The sequence below is a fragment of the Lathyrus oleraceus genome, chromosome 2, assembly GCF_024323335.1.
Source record: "Lathyrus oleraceus cultivar Zhongwan6 chromosome 2, CAAS_Psat_ZW6_1.0, whole genome shotgun sequence".
NCBI lineage: Eukaryota > Viridiplantae > Streptophyta > Magnoliopsida > Fabales > Fabaceae > Lathyrus > Lathyrus oleraceus.
Window position 1 is genome coordinate 177,096,469 of NC_066580.1, and position 24,428 is coordinate 177,120,896.

The 24,428-nt window shown below is 34.5% G+C and overlaps 1 protein-coding gene across 3 annotated transcripts; it reads left to right on the forward strand.

The window, feature by feature from the left end:
* Window positions 1-8,017: 8,017 nt before the first annotated feature.
* LOC127118738 (O-fucosyltransferase 7) lies at window positions 8,018-12,746 on the forward strand. Of its 3 annotated transcripts, XM_051048995.1 has the most exons (13): window positions 8,468-8,514; window positions 9,321-9,395; window positions 9,982-10,009; window positions 10,085-10,184; window positions 10,265-10,332; window positions 10,446-10,534; window positions 10,662-10,842; window positions 11,121-11,249; window positions 11,337-11,470; window positions 11,552-11,765; window positions 11,844-12,028; window positions 12,119-12,214; window positions 12,319-12,746. In XM_051048995.1, exons 3-13 carry the CDS (start codon window positions 9,995-9,997, stop codon window positions 12,470-12,472), a joined length of 1,365 nt encoding a protein of 454 aa, XP_050904952.1. In that variant the 5' UTR covers window positions 8,468-8,514; window positions 9,321-9,395; window positions 9,982-9,994; the 3' UTR covers window positions 12,473-12,746. The 3 variants fall into 3 exon arrangements, with proteins under 3 accessions (XP_050904951.1, XP_050904950.1, XP_050904952.1); XM_051048994.1 differs by lacking the exon at window positions 9,982-10,009 and having other exon boundaries at window positions 8,018-8,514; XM_051048993.1 differs by lacking the exon at window positions 9,982-10,009 and having other exon boundaries at window positions 8,018-8,514; window positions 11,552-12,028.
* Window positions 12,747-24,428: the final 11,682 nt, after the last annotated feature.

Sequence of the window (24,428 nt, forward strand, 5' to 3'; positions counted from 1 at the left end):
GGAAATGAGATGTAGAACAAACACAGTGAAAAGGATAATGACATGGCTCTGAACCCAAACCACTTGTTTTTCCTTTTGTTTGTATTTACCCCACCGTAACCCAAGCCCCGTTACAACCCAAAAGACCTCAAAAAGTATGTATTGTGTGTAGTTGATACGAAAGGAGAAACTATTCAAAATTATGAGTTGATATTGCATATTCTGAAAGTGAGTGTAAATACTTTAACCCGAAGAGACTTGGTGAGAGTGTGATATAAGCTGACAGGTGAAGTAGTACGTCAATGTGGAAGTGCGGCGGAAAACTCATTAGGAAAAGTAGGGACTATGAAAGGGAGAATGAAGGTGTTGGTGAAAGATCTCAGCAGTATTATGGTAAGAATTCAATTTTAGGAAGTGACACACTTTGTCGTGCAGAACATTACTTGAGGCAAAACAATGAGCTAAGTTTGGGGTTGTGATCAGTCACCATTTTCACTATATTTTCATTACTTATTCGACAAGAAACCAAGGATTCTTGAACACTATGTGCGCATTATGGTACCTTTTGAGTTAGTTTTCATTTATGCAAGTTATTTAAGAATTTTATCAATTTTTAGTTTTATTTTGTGTTTCCGGGATTTTATGCTTTGGTTGTCTGTGTTTATGCCCTTCAGGTCCACGTAGAAGATGCAACAAACTCAATGCAAGAAAGTGGAAAGTTCTGGAGTTCGAGGAAAGAAGATTTCACAACACAAGGGGCCTGACACGGTCACCTGTGTCACTTGACACAGGCCGTTTCAGAAGGAAGACAAAGCAAAAAGCAAGAAATGTTCAAGACAGGGACCTGACACGGCCACCTGTGTCAGGTCACCTGGGGCGTGTCAGGAGAGAATTTGAAAGGCAGAGAGCTGACACAACCACCAGTGTCAGCCCAGGCGCATAATCTTCCAATTTTTGGGCTTTTTACCCAGGCTTGAGCTGCAAGGACGTTTTGAGGATTTCCAACCTTTGCCAAGGGATTTTTCACTATTTTAGGAGAGTTTCTACAAGAGAAGAAGACACTTTTGAACGAGGAGAGCATAAAGAATTGTCAGATGATCGAGAATTACAGAGATCGAGGAATTCAGAGAGCGGGAAATTTTCATGAGCGGAAGCAATTAAAGATCCAAGCCATCCAATTACTTGTAATGTGTATTTTTTTTATCTTTAATCTGTTTTGAACAACATGAGTAGCTAAACCCCCCAATTCTAGGGGGTCCCTGATTTAGATCTATAATGACTTTGAGTTTACGATTGCATTGATAATATTATTTTTACGGTAATCTTTTGATGTGTTTAATGCTTTCTCTTTCAGACCAATCGAGATTGTTGTATGGTTATCAATTAGGTTGGACCACCATTGGTAAGGTTTTCATAAGATTACTCTGCAATAGATATCACCTAGGACTAGGGATACCCTGTATGAATCAGAGCATTCTTGATATAATAAGGCTTAATTTCACCGATAATTTCCTATGGACATAGAAATTAGGGTTGAATGATTAAAGGTTTTCTCATCAAGGACTTGAGAGAAAATACCCTTGAGAACTGGTAGTAATTGATATTTATTGATACAATAGTGATTCAAAGTTGTTACAGGGGCAAATTATACATCTTCCCTGGCATTGGTCATCTTCCCTTATAAACCCTTATTTTACAGTATTAATTTCTTTTGCCTTTATTATTATAAATCTTAATCTAAAAATCCCAACAATATGATTTGAACTCGATATTAACTTGCAGTCCTTGAGATCGATATTCGGGGAATTTCCCCTTTATTACTATAAAAGGCAAAATAGTACACTTGCTATTTTTCCAATCATTTATTGACACTTCTATGGCCACACATTGAAACTTGGAAAAGACTGAAAATGGTGAGGATGTAGATGTTAAGAAATGTAGAATGCATCCTTAATCATTTCATAAGAAAGGTAATATCGTTCCTTTTTCCATTTTCCCTTTTTGTAAGTAAGCTTTTATATTTACATGTTGCTTGTGTTCTAAATGGTTGATATTCTTGATGTTTGAGTTAGTTCATAAATGTTCACTTCCAAAAATGTCTATTAATGTATGTCAATTATATGCTTATAGTGACTTTGTGTTTTTCTCTCTATATGCTTGAAATATGCTCTTGGTGCATTGGTTTGTTATCTAGTTTCTCATGAATTTTGATTGAACATGTTACATTGTTAGTAATATTCTTGATGTGTGTCATTATTATGTTTTCATCCTTATTTTTTGGTTTATTTGGTGGTACAACATTCGGGAGCACCAAAGGCACAAGTCACGTAATTGTGTCGCTTTTGTAGCATCTCAAGAGTTTTGTGTTCACTTTGTATTCTTTATTATTCATCTTTGTGTTTTGTTTATTAGTTGGCATTGATGTAGAAATTATGTTCTATTGTAGCTTTCTTTGCTTGTATGTATGTTTAGGCATTCTTATTCAATATGAAAAATATTATATGTGAGTGTTACTGTATTGATTCTCTTATATTTTTAATTCGCCTTTGTGTTTTATATGCGTTTGTGCGTGATTTAAGATACTTCTCATGAATTTCTTCATTTCTTTTTGATGTTGTCAAAGGGGGAGAAGTAAGCAAGATGAAGTTTAAGGATGCATAAATCCAGGGGGAGGATCTATTCATTACTAACGCGTCGTCTCAAGTTTTTCCATCATCAAAAAGGGGGAGTATGTGAGTGTCTATTCCATTAAGTTCTATTAGGAGTGTTTAATATGATGTCAAAAATAGGATACTTTAACGTTTAAGTATATTGGACGATATCCTTCTATTCTCTATATGCATCTTAGTATTAGGAGTATAAAAGTATTTGGAAACAATTTAGAAAAGGTTTCTTGCATTAAAAATGATTTAGAAAGGGTTTCAAACATCAAAAACTGGTTTTTATGGGCAAAACAACCTATGTGTTGACTACTTAGGTCGACATATGTACTGCATTTTTAAAGCTTGTTTTATCTACTGACTGCATAGGCTGACACGTACAATTTTCAGATCGAGACATGTACTGCGTTTTTTATGTTGACTGCATAGGCTGACACATACGATTTTCAGGTCGACACATGTACTGCTTTTTTAAAGCTTGTTTTATGTGCTTACTGTAGAGGCTGACACATGACCTTTAGAGGCCGACACATACGTTTTTCAATTTGGCACATATGCTGCAGTAGTCAAGCATGTAGCTTCTGTATTATGTGCTGACTCCACAGGTCGACACATAGGAAGCACATAGCTGTTAGAGGTCGACACATGACCTTGAACAGGTCGACGCATGTTGTTTACAGGTCGACGCATAAATCTTACAGGTCGACCTATACGATACATTTTTTGAAAAATTCATATTTTCTCCAAGTTATTTGCATTTCTTTTTTCCCTAAATCACCTATGCATATAAATACTTCATACATGCATAATTCTCGAGTAAGGTTTCTAGAGTGAGTAAAACCTATATGAATCCAGGATTTCAAAGCATCTCATCATCTTCAATTCAATCTATGCATACACACAATCAAACTACACATAATAATTTTTTGATTGGGTGCCATCTAGATTAGGATTTAAAACATCCAATTAGGTTTGTTGTACCGAGAGTATTGGGTTATGATATTTGAGGGATTCAAATAAGAAAATCGACGTGTGGTTTTCCTTCAAGATCTTTAGGGTTTGAAGGTTTTGGACAAGATTGTGCAATTCGGATCCGATCGAGTGAAAGCCTTGAGACTAGGTGTGTCGGCAAGGGAGTAGCGTGAAATGGTGGATTGTGTTGACAAATCTTGGGTTCAATAAGTGTGCGCTTAGGATTAATTCATGCCGGTGAAAGCCTTGAGACAATGAGGTCGTGCAAGGAAGTAGCAACAATAGGTGAATTGAAGCGACATTGTTGGTTACATGATCATGCACTCGGGATTAATTTAGTCGGGTGAAAGCCTTAGGAGAGGCGTTGCCTTGCAAGGAAGTAGCAACAACAGGTGAATTGAAGCAACATGGTTAGTTACTTGATCAAGATTGATCAAGGTTTTGGGAGGTGTTAGAGTCAAGAACAAACTTAGGGTTTGTGGGATTTGATTTCTCATCTCTTGTATTCATACATTTGCAAAGTAAGATTTATTATATTAATATCTCAATTCGAATTTGAATTGAGAGAAGATATAGCCATAGCGAGGTCGATTGGGGAACTGCCTAAACAAATCCTTGCGTACTCTCTCTCTCTCTCTCTATCTTATTTATTTTTCGATTCACAAATTGTTGTCTACTTTGATCTCTTGATCAACATTATTTGGATAGTAACTTTTGAATTCCTTGGTAAATTATGTTTTTGTAGTAATCACATACTATTTGGTAGTGATTGACTTTTAAGAACTACAAACAATATACTAACATCCAAACTTTATTGATTGCATGCAAAGTGTTTGACAAATTGTGTCAACTAGTTTTTCGTGTGTTGTTGTCATTGGAGATAGATCGTTACTATAGTAGAGTATTAAATTCAAAGCTTGAAGTGTTGATAAATTAACTTGTGAATTATTATCATATGATTGGTACTCATACGCATATCCGAGCTTTTCTATAGAAGGTTTGGTTAGACCATTTTGGATCCGGGAAATATTTGAAACTTGCTTTCGCGCCATAAATTTTTCTAAATCAAATTTTTGAATAAATTCTTAACTTGGAATCTATATACCCCCCTCTAGATCTAGACCTATCATATAACAGTGCACACGATGGTCACTTTTCTGAGCTTTTTCCTGACGCGTTTTGATCCACTCTGACACCTTTAAAAGAGGTTTTTCAGCACTTTCACAAGGGTTACAAAATTGGGAGATTGAAGCACGAATTAGAGAGCACAAGTGGTGATTTTTGGAGCATTTGAATCCATTTGAGGCCATCTCTTTAAGGGACTTCTTATGTTATCATTGTTTATCAATTATGGTATTTTTAACTACACTACGAGTAGCTAAATTCTTCTAGGTTAGGTTGTGTTATGATGAACATGTTTCTTAATTGTTGGATTCTATGTTGATTTGACCACTGTATGAACCTATTGATCTATAATCTTATTCAATTACCTTTTGTTCGTAATGTTTTTTATGTGAGATACTCTTTTAATATGATTTTGGGCACATAGGGAATACTGACCATTAGTCTATGTGTTGGACCTAGGGGCAATTGTTGTACTTACGCTGGTTGCATATAGATAGGATACCCCGAGTAGTGGCTTATAGAATTAACGTGTTATACATCGCCTAACCCTGCTTATGTTTGCGGACTAGGAATAGAAAGCTCCTGGTAGTGGTTAGTGAGTTATTTTGTGAGGGATCAGCTATAACGGTTTTGTTAATTCGTTTGTGAGGTTATAGTGATTAGATAATTCATAAAAGGCATCAAACATCAACAAGAGAGGAATATGGAATTATACAACACAACCTAACCGCTTTTCGTGACATTGTTTACTTGTTTATTTTATTTTCGCACTAAAACCTGAAAACCCCTTTTTTACTAGTTTTTCTAAATTGCACACATTTTGTCTTGCTTGGAGGCATTCCTTGTGGATTCGATCTTTTTATTACTCTAACATTATAAATTTACTTACCGAGAATTCATCAATAGGATAGTGGTTTGATATATATTTGATCAGAGTGCAACAAAAAGTCTTAACATAAGAATCAACCCAGACCTGATTACAAACGACCATGTATAGTCTTTTTTGGATATGGTTGGCACCACTTCTACCATTGGACCAAGTGAATTTTGCGCCAGAAGTTGGAATATGCATAAGATGATTGTGATCAGTCCAATTAGAAAACTCCTTCATATGGCCCATAGCAAGACTATTCGAACCACTGTATTCATGAGCGCCTAGAATTACGTTGAATTCACCAATAAAACACCAAGGGAGGTTGTAACTATTCAGAGTTCCTGCAAATTACTCCAAAAATATCTTCTTGCAATGTAACAGGTAGAAGCATAAATTGCAGAGATACCCATTAACTTGTCATTTAACTTAAAAGTAAATGAAACATGTTGACTATTAAAAATAACAATGGCAGGGTTAATGCTAGAGTCACATAAACACCAAAGGTTAGGGATGAGACCAGTTCTAGCATTATCAGCAAAAAACTTGAGGTTTAATCTATTAAGCCAACTTAGGGGGGGGGGTATTAAAATCCATCCACTGTTCAAGAATGAATACAAGCTGGGGTTTAGAACTAATAATAAGTCTTTTAAGAGCCAATTTTGTAGGAGAGTTGGCTATACCTCTCGCATTCCAAAATAGACAATTCATGGGGAATTATGGGCACTTATAGGTCGATCCCTTATTTTGTAGTTGCTTTTGGCTACTTTCTCTTTTTGAGATTTCTTCTTTGACTTGGATCTGACTTGCTGGAATCCCTCTGGGTCAACTCCCAAAATTTCAGTTGTTGGGCTTCCATCACCTATTCTTTGCTGCATAGTATCAACATGAACCATATTTGCCTAAGAAGAATTTAAAAAATCCAAGTCCTGCTGAAGCAGACCATGGTTGGTTTCAGGAACAACAACCTCGACTTGAGTGTCATCAATAAATAAAGAATCCTCATCAGTATTCACAATTTGCTGCTCCACCATAACAATTGGCCGAAGAACCGCTACATCATCCCCCATATTAAGCTGAGAGGTAGACTCCACCACCAATATGTAATGCACCTCCTTTTGAGTGTGGCTAGTATTACCACGATCCTTAAGGTTTCCCAAAGGACTGCCCCTTTCAACAATAATCCCTAAAGGGGTCTCATTGGCAACTTCTTTCTCCCCTAGCCCTTGTGGGTTCAATTCAGTAGTGTCTATCTGCTTAGTTCCACAATCCAAGGTTGTCTTCCCATTGACCTGAACAAACTTCTTGGTAACCCGCTTTTGAAGGCCTTTATCGACCTCAGAGTGAACATCATCTTATCTACCTTTTTGTGTTCCTGTTCGATTATCATTTTTCTCCACTCCCCTTTTGCAATTGGTTGAGTTGTGACCTATGATATTGTGAGAAGAACAAAACCCCGGAAGGTTCTCATATTCCAACTCTACAAAGAAGGAAAATCCTTTCCTTTCAACTAACACCTTGTATCTTAAATCATTGGTTAATTCCAAGTCAACCAAAACTCTCATAAAATTCCCAAACGGTCTTTCAAAGCAACACTTGTTTGAAGCTGAATCGACACACAATAGAATTCTGATGCTGCTAGCAATAGAAAAAACAATCTTAGGCCTCTAGTACTCTTGAGAAAAACCATGAATCTTAACCCACACTTGAGCATAAGAGTATTTGAGACGACATTGATTAAAATCCTTTGACCATGGAAACAACTTTAAAAATCCAGGGTTGAGATTCCAAGAGGTTATAGAATTCAAAGTAACCCTTACCAAGAGACGTGATTCCTGATTTGACTATAGATTTCCACAGTCCAAAAGTTTAGATTTTAGGTTTTGCACAAGGGAAAAAACCATTTGGCCATATTACCCTACCGTGTAGATTACGCTTGCAGACTTCAACCCCCAACTAATATTCATTCTCTGGAATAGTGATAGCCAATCTATCCCTCTTCACACAAAGGAATCAGAAATTGACTCAAAGAAATATCACAAACGTTACAACTTCCACAAAGGATTTAAGTTGTTTAATGGAAGGCTCCGATATCACAACATGTTCCTTGCTAATCCGACCCTCACTGAAAACATCTAGGAATTTTCATTCGATGATTGGTTAAATCATTGAAAAGGGATTGAAGGAAAATTAGATTTCCGAGTGAACAATAATAAAATCACCTTTATTTTAAGTTTTCGCATTGGACGGGGAGAAGAAGTTGGTTTTAAGGTGAGTTTATTGATTGGTCGAAAAATCATGTAGTACGTCGTAGGTAAATAATGCTTTAAAAACGTAACATAATAATTGAAAAAGTACCTTATAAATGAAATTTAAAAAAAAAAGTATTTTATATTAATTAAGTTCAAATATGAAAAGTGTGTTATAGTAATTAGGAACAGAAGAACAAAATTTAAACTTGGAACAGATCAAAATCGATTAGTTACTAAAAGCTAGGTCACATAAATTCTTGCAATCTGAAAGAACAAACCCCAAACATTACCTTAAACCCGACCACACCAAAATCACGAACATCAAAAACAACACGGACACTTTGTCGATTTTTTTGTCTTGCTGTTCTTTCCACCGCAACTGATCAACACACACCAGAAGTTTTTTTTCGATTATTGTTTTTCATTTTTTGCTACATAGTTCTAAATTGAGTTTCAAGAAAAGCTTTAACTTTTGGGGTGAAATCGGTGATTGATTGAGAGTGGAATGCTGAGAAGGAGGTTGATTTCGTTGGTATTGTTAAGGAAACTGTTAACTGCAGCTATATGTTTAATAGCTGTTGTGGCTCTTTTCTCTGTTCATTTTCATATTGTTCCCTCCTCTAAGGATCATAAGTTCAATGACAAGATCACCACGGTTTGTCTTTTTTTTTTTTTCTGTTCTCCTTTGATTTTATGAAAATTTAACTGTTTAGGGTTTTTGTTTGTCATATGTGGTTTTTTTCTATTCTTTTTGTTGGAAATTTGTTAAATTTGTACATATCAGTTAATTTTATGTTTAGGGTTTTTTCAATTGTTATTGGTTATTGCTTATTTTGCACTTTATTGAGTTGAAGAGATTGCTATTAAGGGTAAACACTGTTTTAATAACAAGGGAGTTGTTTAGTTTGTTCACTTTGGTAGGTTTGGTATATGCTTCTCTGTTGCCTTTGTTTATCTATCTGTATATTGGAATCTATTTAGGGAAACTTTTTTTTTATTTGAGATAATTGGTTGATATAACTTCAGATGAAAAAAAAAGTGTAGCAGAGATCGAGGATGTTGCGTTAGACGTGTGATAAGACTAGATAGAACAAGATTAGAAATGATAGTATTAGAGTGTTGGGGTAACACAATAAAAAAGATGGTTGGAGATAGACTTAAGTGATTTGGGCATATAAAGAGAAGACGTGTAGATCTGTGGTAAGGAGAGTAGATCAGACGGAGAGAACTCAAACAACTAGAGGTAGAGGAAGACCTAGAAACTATAAGAGAAGTTATTAAGAAAGACTTCAAGATTAACGATTTGGATAGAAGCATGATTCTGTATAGAACATTATGGCGAGCCGAACTCACTTAGTGAGATAAGACTTGTTGTTGTATAATTGGTTGATATCCTAGTGTTAAAAATTCCCTTTTGTTTTGTTTTAGTAGTTGATTTATTTATGTTTCGAATTTTGACAGACTCGGGACTTGCAAAGCTGGACGCGGGAGCTAGCTCCACCCCATTTATCCAAAGCAGCACTTCAGACTCCCAAGGTTTGGTTCTTCATCTCAACGTTAGAAAGTAACTTATCTGATTATATTATCCGCTTAAATGCTGTGAAAATGCTAAAGAAATAGAACACCCTACATATAAGAAAAGGGTCTTTGTATCAACCAAAGAAAGTGCTTATTAAATTCAGCCTTGTTTGGACATACAACTTAATTGAACGCTTAAAGAAAGTGTTTATCTTATAAGTGCTTATGTATAAGCTATTTCTATAACAAAAGATAAAATAAGGTCGAACTGTTTTCATATAAGCTAAAAGCAGTTTTATTAATTAATCTAAGAGAACTTACGGAATTAAGCTGAATAATTTATGGAGATGTCATAAGCAGTTTCCCTAAGTTCTCTCAAACAAGCTCACAAGCATTTATGTTAGTAGATAAGCTCAAGTAAGCCAATTCAAATAGACCCTTATTATTGTTGGAACATCAACTTAGCTAAAACATGTATTCTAATTCGTTAGTTTATTTCCTCTCCTATTCTCATCGACCACACAGTAAAGATGTTTCAGCTCATTTATAGTGTTTATGGATTTAATCTATTGCGTGACTTTAAACTTGTTTGATTTGGTTGTAGTGCATGTGCTGAGATGGTGGCGGATCATGTATGTAGGTAGATATATTTAACTTTGTAAAGATGTTACGCACCTTTATCATTTTCACTTATTTCTGTTTGACAGTTGAATGGTTCCATACGGGATTCAGATTACGAGAAGCTGTGGAAGCCTCCATCGAATCGTGGGTTTCTTCCCTGTACAACGCCTTCACCTAATTACACTAGTAAGAAACTTAGACTTTTATTGCAAGTTGCAAGTATAAATTAGTTTGGTACTTACTCAGATTTATACGTGTTCATTCAGCTCCCGTTGAGTCACGAGGATATCTCTTAGTTCATACAAATGGGGGGCTCAACCAAATGCGCTCTGGGGTCTGATCTTTCACCGTGTTGAACTTTTTTCCTTAGAAATTATTTATTATGCTGTGGACGACAGTATTGTGAACGAGAATTTATCATATTCAAATTTCTTACCTTTGCTTCAGATATGTGATATGGTAGCTGTAGCTCGTATCCTAAATGCTACTCTTGTAATTCCAGAACTCGATAAAAGATCGTTTTGGCGAGATACAAGGTAAATAATTTAATTTCTTTGTTGGCTATTATTTCTCTGTTATAGTTTCTCTTTATGTTGGACTTTACTTGATTGATAATAGATATTGTTGGCTTTTTTAATTCGGGTTTTATGATTTTTCTTTCAGCAATTTCTCTGATATTTTTGATGAAGACCATTTTATTAATTCTCTAGCTAACGATGTCAAAATAATTAAGAAGCTTCCCGATGAACTGGTTAATGAAACCAGAAAGGTCAAGCAATTCATAAGTTGGTCTGGCATGGATTATTATGAGAATGAGATTGCAAAGTTGTGGGAAGATTACCAAGTATGTATGTGGAAAATCTATAGTTATTATCTCTGTAGCACAGACACCTCTGAGAAAAGGTTTGTCTGTGTCAGTGTCCGAAACCAACACTGACACTTATGATTACGTTTAGTTTATTCATTTTTTCAAATTATTACCGGTATGGACGTGCTAGTGTCGGTGTGGTGTTTCCGGTGTCCGTGCTTCATAGGTTATTATGCTGTTCTATGGTATCATTCCATTATTTGTCTTATTTTCTAACATATTATGCTTTCATCGAATTGTTATAACTTCTTAAGGTTATTCGTGCTTCCAAGTCTGATTCACGGCTAGCGAACAACAATCTACCTCCAGACATTCAGAAGCTTCGCTGCCGAGCTTGTTATGAAGCTCTTCGTTTCTCTCCTCGCATTGAACAAATAGGAAAAGTATATGCTTTGTGTTTCTATCTATGACTTTTCCATGACTTCTGTATTATTTCTCATTCTTTAATACTTTTCTTTGGGCCCTTGTAGTTGTTAGTTGAGAAAATGAGGTCATTGGGTCCTTATATTGCTCTGCATTTACGTTATGAGAAGGATATGCTTGCGTTTAGCGGGTGCACGCATGATTTATCTCTAGATGAAGCTGAAGAGCTACGGATTATCAGGTACAAAACTGTGGAATGTTCGGAAGGATAAATTGAATATCACGTATTTTTTTTGAAAATTTTTATATGCGAAACTTGTAGGGAGAACACTTCCTATTGGAAAGTAAAGGATATTGACCCTATTGAACAGAGATCCAAAGGGTTTTGCCCCTTAACTCCAAAGGAAGTTGGTATTTTTCTTACAGCTCTTGGATATCCATCGAAGACACCGATCTATATTGCTGCTGGCGAGATATATGGGGGTGAGTCTCATATGGCCGAACTGCGATCCCGTTATCCGTTGTTAATGAGCAAGGTAAGGAATTACAGTACTCATGTGTTGCTTTGTCGCTCATTTTTATTCAACATTTGTGTATCTCATGATGAATTTCAGGAAAAGTTGGCATCTTTTGAGGAGCTTGAACCCTTTTTCAATCATGCTTCTCAAATGGCTGCTCTTGACTATATTGTATCTATTGAAAGTGATATATTTATACCCTCTTATTCTGGAAACATGGCAAGGGCTGTTGAAGGTCATCGCCGTTTTCTTGGGCGTGGAAGATCAATATCTCCGGATAGGTAAAGCTCTCATTTACTCAAAGGAGCAGATATTCATTTGTCTCTCATCCCTTTTAAAGCTTTCTGTTTGTTATCTCTTGTTTTAATTAGGAAAGCCCTTGTTCGACTCTTCGATAAACTGGACCAGGGAACAATAACCGAGGGGAAAAAACTGTCGTATAGGATTATTGATCTCCACAGAAGACGGTATGCAATTGGAAAAGCCTTTATTGTTCCTTTCTTTTTTCTTTTACGACGATCACAGATTGAACTTTTGCTTGTGATTTCAAAATTGTTATCATGTGTTGCAGGCTTGGTTTCCCAAGAAAGAGAAAAGGGCCAATATCTGGAACAAAGGGAATGGACAGGTTTCGCTCGGAAGAAACCTTTTATGCTAACCCCTTACCCGATTGCCTATGCCGAACAGAACCATCACCCCAAAACATCTCGGACGTTGTCAAGTAAATCAGAAATTACACAACTTTTTCCATGGAATTTCTCAAAGAGTGCTCGCAGCTGGAAAGTGTGTGGTCGAAGAATGTATATATCGGTATCGATTCTTAATGACAAGATTAATTTTGGAAAAAATAAAATCCATATTCAGTTATTGGCATACACAACTATGTGTTAAGTAGATCTTCCTGAAGGATGGAGCTTTGAGATGACCGCATTCATTCATTTATCATGTGAATTGACTTTTATTTATAAAGGTAAATTCTCAAGTATTTCTTTTACTCAACTGATTCAGTGTTTTTTTTTTATAGTTAAATGTTAATTAGAGGCTATATTATTTTTTAGAGCTCAAATGTTTGATTTTTTGCTTTTAACAATGCTTATCAGAAGATTATAGCATTTCCACTTCTCTGATTTCATTCCTCTCACCCTTGTCAGTTATAGTCACATTACCTCTCCCATTATGTGTCCACAAATTCTCGGATTAATAATTGTGTAAGACATTAGATACATGGTTCTAAAAATATGTTCAATGTCACTATCAAGAGTCATTCACAGTTAAATTGGCATAATGTTTATTCAAATTGTGCATCTACGATTTTTTTATCGGACATTAATAAATTTAATTTTAACATTAATATCGTTATTTAATCATGATTTATAATTTTTTTCCAATTTCAAAGCATAGTCATAGTAGTCATTAATTTGTGGCCGGGGTTGTGGTTTGTTGGGTAGTTTTCGATTTTTATTTTTTATTTTTAAGGGACTTTGTGTTTATTGTTTTTATTTATTACGTGTTTTAAAATTTTACTTTAGAAGTTTTTATTTGTTTTTTTTATGGTAGTTGGATTGTTGAGCATTCTTGGTGTTTTCTTCAATTTTGTGTAATTTTTGTTTAAATTTTAAACTCTAAACATTAAATCCAAGAGCATTTAGATGAGATGACGGAGATTTGTTCCAGCCTAACCAAAGGTTCAGGATTCAAATTTAATTATCGGTACGTAACAGTCTATTATGGTCCTATACGGTTTGAGGGATTAGTTTTTCCAATTGCGTGGAAAAGATATCCGATTTATGTTAAAAAAAAACACTCTGATTTTTTTCTTAGAATATTTTGCCACTTACTGTTTTACTGATGGTGAAATGCTATTTTGCTAATGCCCACAATCCAATTCATAAAATTTCTTAACTACATATTTTGCATTGCCTAGAAAAGAGGCACATTTTGCATTGTTAACTGGTTTCTACTCAGTTAGCAGGTTTGCATTGTCTATTTTGAGAGTTCCGCACTGATGGAAATGAAAGAAATAGTATTTTTGTATAGTATTTTTGTATGGTGTCTCATCTTAAGATGCTATACTTATGTAGAGACGAACGAAAAAAGTGCAATACATAAAGCTATTGAGAATGATTAGAATTTGTTTGTGGTATTTGAGGAGTCCTTAAGGGTGGTTGTTCAATGGAAATGTGGAAGGCATATAAGTATGTATGCCATGAGTTGTGCATGTCACCATCTTGATGGTTTGGTTCGTGTTTCTCATTGAACAAGAGAGGTTTGGAGCCTCATTGTAAGTGTTTTAAAACCATCTACCAATATCCTTGACACAAAGGTGGGAATTTTCCTAGATGTAATGTTGTTATTAAGAGAGTTCTTACAACACCCATCATTGCAAAAAGTACACATCTTAATTGTCATATTTTTTTCTCTCAGACATTGAAAGATGATCTAAATAAAGTGATTTGTTGAGTCGGGATCAGTAGATGTTTGGGTTTGGTTGTTACGCCTTTTTCGTTGCACTTTGTAGATAGTCAAGCCTCAAAGTAGGTGGGATCACGGGTTTGGAAATTGAAAGTCATTTTACGGGAAATCTGAAAATGCTTCTACAAGGTTGTATATGGTCATTTCACATCGGTAGTAAAAATGTTGGGGTCATCCAAACTGACCTCATACAATAAAGATACAATAAAGATTTTAGAGATTAAACACACGAACATGCCACCTCCCTCCATGTTGACAACCTTATTCCCTAAAGATCCCTTGATGGCTTAAGTTAACAGTATTGTCAAGTACATTAAATCGTTCCCCAATTTGTAATCCCAATATATATGAGATTCTCTTGTAGAGAAGGTTTTGCTATGACAAGAAATCTTTTATATGTAATCACTTTAGTTGTTAATTTATGCATATGAGGAAGATGTTTGATGAGATTGGAAGAGTTTATAGCTTTTGCACACTTGGCGTTGTTATTGAAACCTCATGGTTGGATACACCCGATTGTGGTAGATTTTATTTGGAGGTGTCTGGTATGTTGTTATGAAAGGAGTAACTAAAGATGTGTCATAATATCTCAATTACTTCCAGTTTAGGATTGGGGTACCAGGTGTTGTTGAAACCATTTTGCATAATGCTAACATGGTGTTGAACAACCCACATGGAAATGGTTCTTTAGCTATGCTTACGGTAGTATTCTCAAATTCTTTCAATTTGGTAAACCAATAAGCTCTATTGTGCAAGGTGAGGGTGAGATGTCCATCTATTTCTTTGTGGGTTGAATTTCTTTATTGTTACGCATAGAGGTTGTACCTTGGGGATGAACATATTATTCATCAAATGGAGTGTAGCAAGGCGACCGATTAGGGTTATTTCTTTTTACTCTTGTGTTACCCCCCCCCCCCCCCCCCCCCCCACCCCCACCCACACACACACATCACACACACACCCCATTAATAAGATTGAAGATAATTGCAAACTTCTTTTTCATATATGGTATATTGATGATGAGATCATCATAGTAGAATCAAAAGAGGTGGCTAAAGCCCTTTCCATTATGCATAAAGTAGGTCCAACATTAAGCCTTGAATTGAATATTCGTTAGATGGAAATATTTTGGACTATGTGATGGCAGTAAACTTTGTTTGAGGTTATTTCCTTTGGACATTGTGAGGTCGGTGTTAGTGATGAAATTTCTTAGAGAGGTTGTTAGTCGAGATAGAGATTTTATTGAAGGGTTGTCCATGAAGAAAGTTGTTTGGATTGATAAGTTAATGCATCCTCTCTCACAATTAAGGGGTCCACAAAGTGAGTTTCTTCTACTCTGATTATGGATGGATATAACCAAAAAAAATTTGGGCCTAAGAACATGCCAATTAATTCACATGGAGGAAACAACTATTTGGTTTGTTAAAGAGTTCGAAAAGGTGGTTGAAGACATTGTGGTTGGTGGAGATCCTTTTTTTGGTGACCTTCCATGGAGGTGATAACTTCTTTACCTATTAGAGTTGGGGGATTAAGTTTGTACTCAGAAAAAGAGGCTACCTCATAACACTTTTGTGGCTTCTAGGGCTTAATCTTTGGTGTTACTAAATCATATACTGAAAGGCAATGAGATAAATGGTATGTGATAAATAATTAGCAAGTTTACTAAAATTATTCGCAACTAATAAAATAATTCGTCTCCATAGAGATTGTTATATTCTAACAATGCAATTGTAAGTGTATTTAAAATATGAAATGGGGGTTCACAATGATTTGAATTGAATAGGAAAAATAACAAAGTATTTGAAATTTATCAGATTAAAAGCAATCAAATATTGTTTTAAATTCCTTGTGTGTCAATGTTTTTGATGAAGATGTCTATTTTCCTAAATTGATTTATCAAAAATTACGGCAATTTAACAAGGTCGTTATACCCAATTCCTTGGTGTATAACTCACCATTTTACACGATAACTCCCAAATCTCTTAGATCAGTTCGTAGTAAAAACATGAAAAATCGATATGTTAAACCTTAAATCACAACTTATAGTTATTTATTCCTAAATCAATTACTATGTTGAACAGTTAATCTAATTCAATTTCACAGAGTTAAGGTCAGTAACCCATACAAATCTATGTTTGATGTATGAGTTCTTTAATGCATAAAAAGCTTTACACAAGAGATTAATTGAATAACTATATATATATATATATATATATATATATATATATATATATATATATATATATATATATATATATATATCAATTCATGCAAACAATACAAAACCAAACATATTTCACAATAGATCCATACAAGTTCATCTAACAAGACCTAATATGGAAGAAAAAAACTTAGCTAATCATAATTTAATTAATCATAGCTATGAGTTTACAGTAATAATACATGAAACTTAAGGTAGAATTCGGTCTTCAATAGAGGAAAACCTTCTTTCCTAAGCTTCTTTCATTTCCATGCCGTAAAATATCAATATAAAAAAAATCTTCTTAAAAAAACCAGGTTTCCTTCTTTCAATATCTCCAAAGGTGTTCACATGTTGCCAAATGTGTCTGGAAGTGCATCTAGCTAGGAGCTACGCATTTGGCCAGAGAGATTTTTCAACTAAAAACCTATCAAACGCGCTTCAGAGTGCATGGCTAGTGGATATGCATTTGGCTAAAGGGGTTTTCCACCTAAAAACTTGTCAAACACGTTTGGGAGCGTCTGGATGATGAGTACGCGTCTGGAATGCGTTTGGCCATAAAGGTTTTTGAACTAAAACCTAGCAAACGCGTTTGAGAGCATTCCAAGGCATTTGGATGGTCCTAGACGTGTTTGCATATGCGTATGGACAGGAACTTGTTTCTTTTGGAGTTTTCCTCTTCACTTTGGATCTTGCAACACATATCAAAATTTCCCAGAATGTCATATTGCTCAGATAATATTAGAAACCTCATAAAACTTATGAAACTCATAGAACTAACTATAATTCATGATCGAAACACTAAATAGTTACTAAATTAGATGAAAATGAACGAATAAAACATAGTAAATTGATGATTAATCAACTGTCATCACAAACTCAAACTTGAACTTTTACTTGTCCTCGAAGAACTCATTGTAAACTGAATTTTTTTAAACATAAATAATACACTTACCAAATCAATGTTAAATACCAATATCCAACTAAATTTATCACTTATATTCATTACTTCAATTGAGATTAACCCAAAAGGTTTTCTTCAACTTTTTTATGTACTCAACCTGTCTCTCAATTTCATTTGTTCACTTGAATTGAGTAAACGTGGTAATCTCTCAATTAACATGGAAAAGTCATCAAGTGATAAATTTTAAATATATCTAAAGAGTCAATTAAAGTCTATTCGAATACACACTCTTGATTCATTGGAGTTAAGTACCTGTTACCTTCCTTATTTCAACACCAACCTAACAACATGCCACTTGTTTACTCATGGGTACTAGAAATTGAGTTATTTTATTCTCTTTTACTTTAGAAGCTATTTTTTATAATTTATTTAAACTTATTCATTTATACAGTTTCGTGCTTATATATTATATTTTTTTATTTTTGATATACTCACTTCTCTACTACCCCTACCCCAAACATAAAACATTTCTAATTTCAAAAGCAACCTCAAACTTAGCACTTTGCATCAACAAGGAAAACTAACATTCTACCTAACTCCAAGAGGGTGGAAAGATAAATCTTTCAAATCAATTATCTACGAATATGATTAAGTCACCGCATAAGAAGGCAAAAGCTCAAAGAGTTTAAACAACACATCAAATATTTTTTATAGGTAGTCTTAGTAAGACTCAGAGTTAAACAACAATTTTTTTGCCTTAATGTGTAAATAAACAGACCAACAAACTAATTAGAAACATCGTAAATCCTAGCAGATAAACAATTTTATAGAACTCTCAACAAAAAAAAGGTAAGCAATGGAACTTTTTGGCTCAAACCTTACTTGTTGAAGTATCTAAATATTGAGTACAAGTCAGTTGAATATTCTCTCTCTTCTTAATCTGTCAATCTGTATTTTGAACTCGCGTAACAACTTAACTTCTTTATATTTATTTATTTTTGTTTTGTGGTGTTTTTCTTTGTTATATCCCTTTTTTTTCATTGGTAAGACACTATACTATTATCTAAAAAAAACATCAACAAACTCATTCATTAAATACAACAGCAATATAGTTCACACAGTTCACACGATGGGAAAACATAAATACAATAAATATTAGAATTAAAACTATAAAAACATTAAGGGAACTAAAGACAAAATATAAAATTAAACCACACAAGTTCGTGGGTTGCCTCCCATGCAATGCTTGTTTAAGGTCATTAACTTGACCATTATGGTTCTAAGGCTCTGACAGTATCAGGGACACTTTTGCCATAGGAATCTAAACATATACCATAGTTCTTTAGCCTCTGCTCATTTACCTTGAACATGTGTGCATCTCCTGGGTCTTGAATATTTACAGCTCCATTGAGAGATACTTCATTGACGATAAAAGGCCCTAACCATTCTAATTTCAACTTCCCAGGGAACAATCTCAGTCTAGAGTTGTAAAGTAGGACCTATTGTCTTGGATAAAACTCTCATTTAACCAGGTTCCTATTGTGGTACCTCTTTGTCCTCTCTTTATAGATAACAACATTACCATAGGCCTACAACCACATATCTTCCAATTCACCCAACTTAAGAACTCTTTTCCTTCATGCCATTTTCTCATCAAAGTTCAAGATTTTCACCACCGAATATGCTTTGTGCTTTAACTCTACGTGAAGGTGACAGGTTTTTTCATAAACAAGTTAGTGAGGAGAAAACCCTATATGAGTTTTAAAAGTTGTGTGATACGCCCAAGGAGCATCATCTAGCTTTTTCGACCAATATTTTCTTGGTGTCACACATGTCTTCTCTAAAATATGCTCTAGTTGTCTGTTTGAAACCTCTACTTGACATACGTGTGCGGGTGATATTATGTTGACACATTATGTTTCACATTATACTTTGCCAATACATCTTCTAAATACTTGTTGCAGAAGTACTCCACCCATCACTGATCAAAACTCTAGAGACTTTGAACCTAACAAAAATATTATCTTTTAAAAAGTTAATCACAATGTGGGCATCATTAGCTACACAAGAAATCACTTTAACCCACTTAGTATCATAATTGACACAAACCAAAATGTATTGATTAGAATAGTATGAAGGAAATGGCCCATCAAATTTATACCCCAACAATCAAAGGGTTATACCTCAAGGATCCCATTTTATGGCATTTCACCCCTCTTGGAAACATTACTTGTCTTTTGTCATTGGGGATAAGTTTGCACATATTGCTTACAATCATTGAATAGAGCAGGCAACCAAAATCACATCGGAGTACTTTTATAGCAGTCCTTTCACCACCATGATGGCCTCCATAAGTTGAGCTATGTCAGTTCCACATGATACTACTAGCTTCCTCAACTATAACAAATTTTCTAATTAAACCGCCAGGACTTACCATAATAAAATATGGACCATCCCACCGATAAAATTTTGCTTCCTTGTAGAATCACTCCTTTTTTGGTCAGGTGTACTCTTCTTAGACAATCTTTATTGCTTTGTAGCTATCCATATTTGCAAACCATGGTCTTTCACTTATGGCTAACAAATTCTTATATGGGAACTCTTCAATGATGTTCTTTTTCTTTTGAGTCATTGTTGCATTGTCCAATCTTGACTGATGATCAACTACTACATTCTTAAATTTTTTCTTGTCCTTGATATCCAAGTCAAACTCTTGTAGCAACAATATCCAATTTAGCAACCGAGATTTGGATTCTCCCTTGGTGAATAGGTATTTTAGTGTTGCATGATCTGTAAAAATAACTACCTTGGAACCAATTAGATAAGAACGAAAATTTTCCAATGCGAACACTATAACTAGCAGCTCCTTTTTGGTAGTTGTGTATTCACTCGATTTTCATTCAGGACCTTGATAGCATAGTAAATGGAATGGAAAATTGTCTCAGATTGTTGGCCTAAAACCGCTCAAACCGCGTAATCACTTGCATCGCACATAAGCTCAAAGGGAAGTTCCCAATTAGGATAGACACAATGATCAACTTTAATTTAATAACAGAAAAATAATTTAAGCAATCATTATCAAAAACAAAATCATTCTCTTTAACAAGGAGGTTGCATAAAGTTTTTGTAATCTTTGATATGTCTTTTATGAAATGATGGTAAAAAATGTCATGTCCTAAGAAACTTCTCACACCTTTCTCATTAGCAGGAAGAGGTAATTTTCAATCACTTCTATATTTTCATGATCAACCTCAATACCCTATGAAGAGATTTTATGCCCCAAAACAATTCCTTCAGTAACCATAAAGTGACATTTTTTAAAGTTTAAAATAAGGTTTATTTTAATGCATCTCTTAACAACGACATTTAGGTTATCAAGGCAATTATCAAAAGTATTACCAAAAATAGAAAAAGCATCCATAAATACCTTAATTGAGCTTTCAATCATATTAGTAAAAATTGAAAGCATACACCTTTGGAAATTATTTGGAGCGTTACATAAACTGAAAGGCATCTTCTGATACGCAAAAACTCCAAATGGACATGTGAAACCAATCTTTTCCTGACTACCGGGGTCTATAACAATTTGATTTTATCTAGAATACCCATGTAGAAAACAATAATAAGCTTGTCCTACTAGTCCCTCCAACATATGATTCATGAAAGGTAAAGGAAAGTGATATTTCTTGTTGCCTGGTTTAGCCTCTAGTAGCCGATGCACATTCACCACCCGATAACTGTACGAGTTAGAGTTAACTCATTCTTCTCATTTCTGATGACTCTCATACCTCCCTTCTTTAGGACTATATAAATTGGACTAACCCGAGACTATCAGATATATGATAAGTCATACATGCTTCCAATAACTTAAGCACCTCCTTTTTCACAACCTCTTTCATTGTAGGATTAAGTCTTAGTTGAGGTTGAACCACTAGTTTGAATTCTTCTTCTAGTTTGATTTTATGCATACAACAAGCTAGACTTGTACCTTTCAAATCAGTAGCATTCCATCCAAGTGCCTCTCTATTTTCTCTCAAGACTCACATAATATTTTCTTTTTCCACTTTGGACAAGGCTTTACTTATGATAACTAGTAATGTTGGCTCTTCACCCAAGAAAATATACTTCAAATGTGAGGTTATTTCTTTCAGCCAATGGGAGTTAAACTTCTTGATTTAATCTTGAATCATACTTTTTTTTCATAGTTCCCCCATAATTCTTCAATTTTTCTAGATGTATTCTCTACCTGGGATACATTCAACTATCTCATACAGTTTTACACTTTTTGATCTTGATCTTATCCAATATTCTTAATGGAATTTATAGGAATCCTTTCCAATGGTGGGAAAGACAACTTGCCTTGAGAAGTTTCCTCAAACGTGTCTTCAACTATATCAATTATGTAACATTAAGGATTTTTATTTTGATGCTTCATATCGTCAAACACATTAAACACCACTTTTTCATTGTTGAAACACAAGATAAGTTCCCCCATTTCTACATCAATCAAAGCTCTACTTGTAGCCAGAAAAGGACTTCCAAGTGATAACGGTGTCTCTGCGTCTTCTGCCATATCTAAGATGACAAAATCTGCAGGAAATATTAAATCATCAAATCAGACCAACACATCTTCTAGGACTCTATAAGGGTAAATGATAGATCTATCTTTTAAAGTCAGATTCATCTAAGTAGGCTTTGGTTCCCCACAGTCAATCTATTTCATCATGTAAATGCATCATATTCATACTTACCCCTAAATCACAAAGTGCATTCCCAATGTTTAATTTGCCAATGGTACAAGGAATAGTGAATCACCTTGGATATTTGAGTTTGGATGGAAGCTTCCTTTGAATCACAACACTACACTTTTTATTCAATTTTATGTTCTCGTTATACTTCGGCTTACGATTTCTAGTGAGTAGGTCTTTCTTCAATTTAGCATACATCAACATTTGTTCTAAAGCTTCACAAAAGGGAATACTAACTTGGAGCTTCGTAAAAATTTCTGTGAAATTTATGAATTGTCTCACTTTCATCTCTTTCTTGGGCTTTTTCTTCAAAATTGGGTAAGGAGGCTTGACATAGTACGGTAGTTCGAGATTTAGTTCATTTAGGGTTTTCTTATTGGTTCTCCTTAAGGGTGAGTTTCTATAAATGAGTATGTCAATAGCATCCCCCCTCACATGTCCTTCACTCATTATCACCTTTTTCTCCCTCAATTTCTTTCTTTTCTTCAACCTCTCCATCAACAACCACATCACTTTATTTTTCAAGTCCTTCCTCATTTTTCTTTTTCTTCTCATTTTCACTCACTTTTTTCTCTCTCCCCATTTGCAGGTAGAAAATTATTTCTCAACTATGTTGGGTAAGAATATGGATAAAAACAAGTCTAGAAGGGGGGATTTGAATAGACTTTTCCCCAAGTAGATAATTTCAAAAACATTTTAGGTCCTATAAAACGAAAATAGAGATTTTAAAATACGCGGAAGCAAAATACAACATTAAGAGAGCTTGAATGTTTCTCAATCAATTAATCCAAAAAAGTCATTACAAGACATCACTAAAGACATGATTCTACCTAATTCAAGTCAATTACAAGACAACCAAACTTTCTTTGAACCAAGTGATTTAAAAGCACTTTACATAGAACTTCATTCAAGACATAATTGGATTTATGATGATTCAATATATGTTTGATGCATCATAGACCTAAGCTTACATATTAAATCACTATAAGCAAAGTATAACCTAAGTAACATACAAATATGCAATAATGAAATATCTATAGTAATGGATGCGGAAAATTAAAGGAGATAAGGTAAGAGAGAAAAAATACAGAGAGATATATAGTGGTTCGGTGTTCGTCCTTGCTTTTCCTACTCCACTCTTCAATGGTATTAAAAACCATTGGCAAATAATCATGATCTTCCACTATTTGATAAGTTAGATACAAGCATAATCGTTACAATGAAATATCACATGATAATTTCTAGATACTTAAAATTCTAACAAAAACAAGATCTACAAAGATCTTGATTCGATAACCTAGCTATCCATAATAATCTGCTCCAAGTCTTCGTATGTGGAAATCCACCTTGATCCCACCGATTTCTTGTCTGAGCAATTGCCATTAGTTAAGCACTGATTGGACAACTCCCAACTTTGTCTACGAATAGTCTTTACATAATTTCACCAAAATTGGACAACTTCAAACTTTACCTTACGAATAGTTTGTACTCGACCTCACCTAATTCTTCAATGGAGTATAATGAAACTTTAATATTGATGGATAACTCAACATACAAACTTCATTCAATAAACAGTCATTGCACCTATTACAAACAACAAACTTCACACAAAAACATTAGATACCCTAATGCACCACTACTCTCCCTCAAACACTCAGTCTTTAGAGATGGAGGTATATAACAATGGATAAGGAATAAGGTTGAAGATTATGAATAATGCTAAATAATATCACACACACTCTAATTCACAAGAGATTATATATGGATGAATAAAGAACACACACAAAGTATATATCAAGTTTATGGACAAATATGTCTTGGATCTTGATGATTATCATGAGATTGATCAAGCTTAAATCATTACAAGATTGATCAACTCTCTTTCTATGGTTTCTCACAACAACACAATTACACAACAATTTAACAAAAAGAGAGAGGTAATCTTACATGGATTAACACTCAAGAAGTTGTTCTTGAAAAACAAGAGAAAGAAGACAAAATTCTAGGAATAGACACACTAGAAAAGAAAAGACAAATTTAGATTTTTGTATTAGGGTTTCACTTGAGCTTACATCATGAAAAAGAATCACACTCAAAGTTCTTTATTCATGACTCATGTATTAGTGCTCTTTTTGGATCAAAGAAACAACCATATAAATCTAAGGTGGAAAATTGAATTTTTGAACCTACGATTCGAATCAAGTAGAAACCATGATTCGAGTCATGATGTGTTCTGATTCAAGTCACTTGTAATGTGTGATTCAAATAAATGTTGGAAGATCCAAAACCTTGCTTTCAAATAGAGTTATGATGCGAATCAAGCTCATTTTGTGATTCGAATCAAATCACATAGAGGA

Bases quoted from the DNA above. Each gene is read 5' to 3' on its own strand.
- LOC127118738 (XM_051048993.1), top strand. From the start codon at position 8,365: ATGCTGAGAAGGAGGTTGATTTCGTTGGTATTGTTAAGGAAACTGTTA. The intron at 8,515-9,320 runs GTTTGTCTTTTT...GAATTTTGACAG, and splicing joins TCAATGACAAGATCACCACG to ACTCGGGACTTGCAAAGCTG. The intron at 10,535-10,661 runs GTAAATAATTTA...TTTTTCTTTCAG, and splicing joins TCGTTTTGGCGAGATACAAG to CAATTTCTCTGATATTTTTG.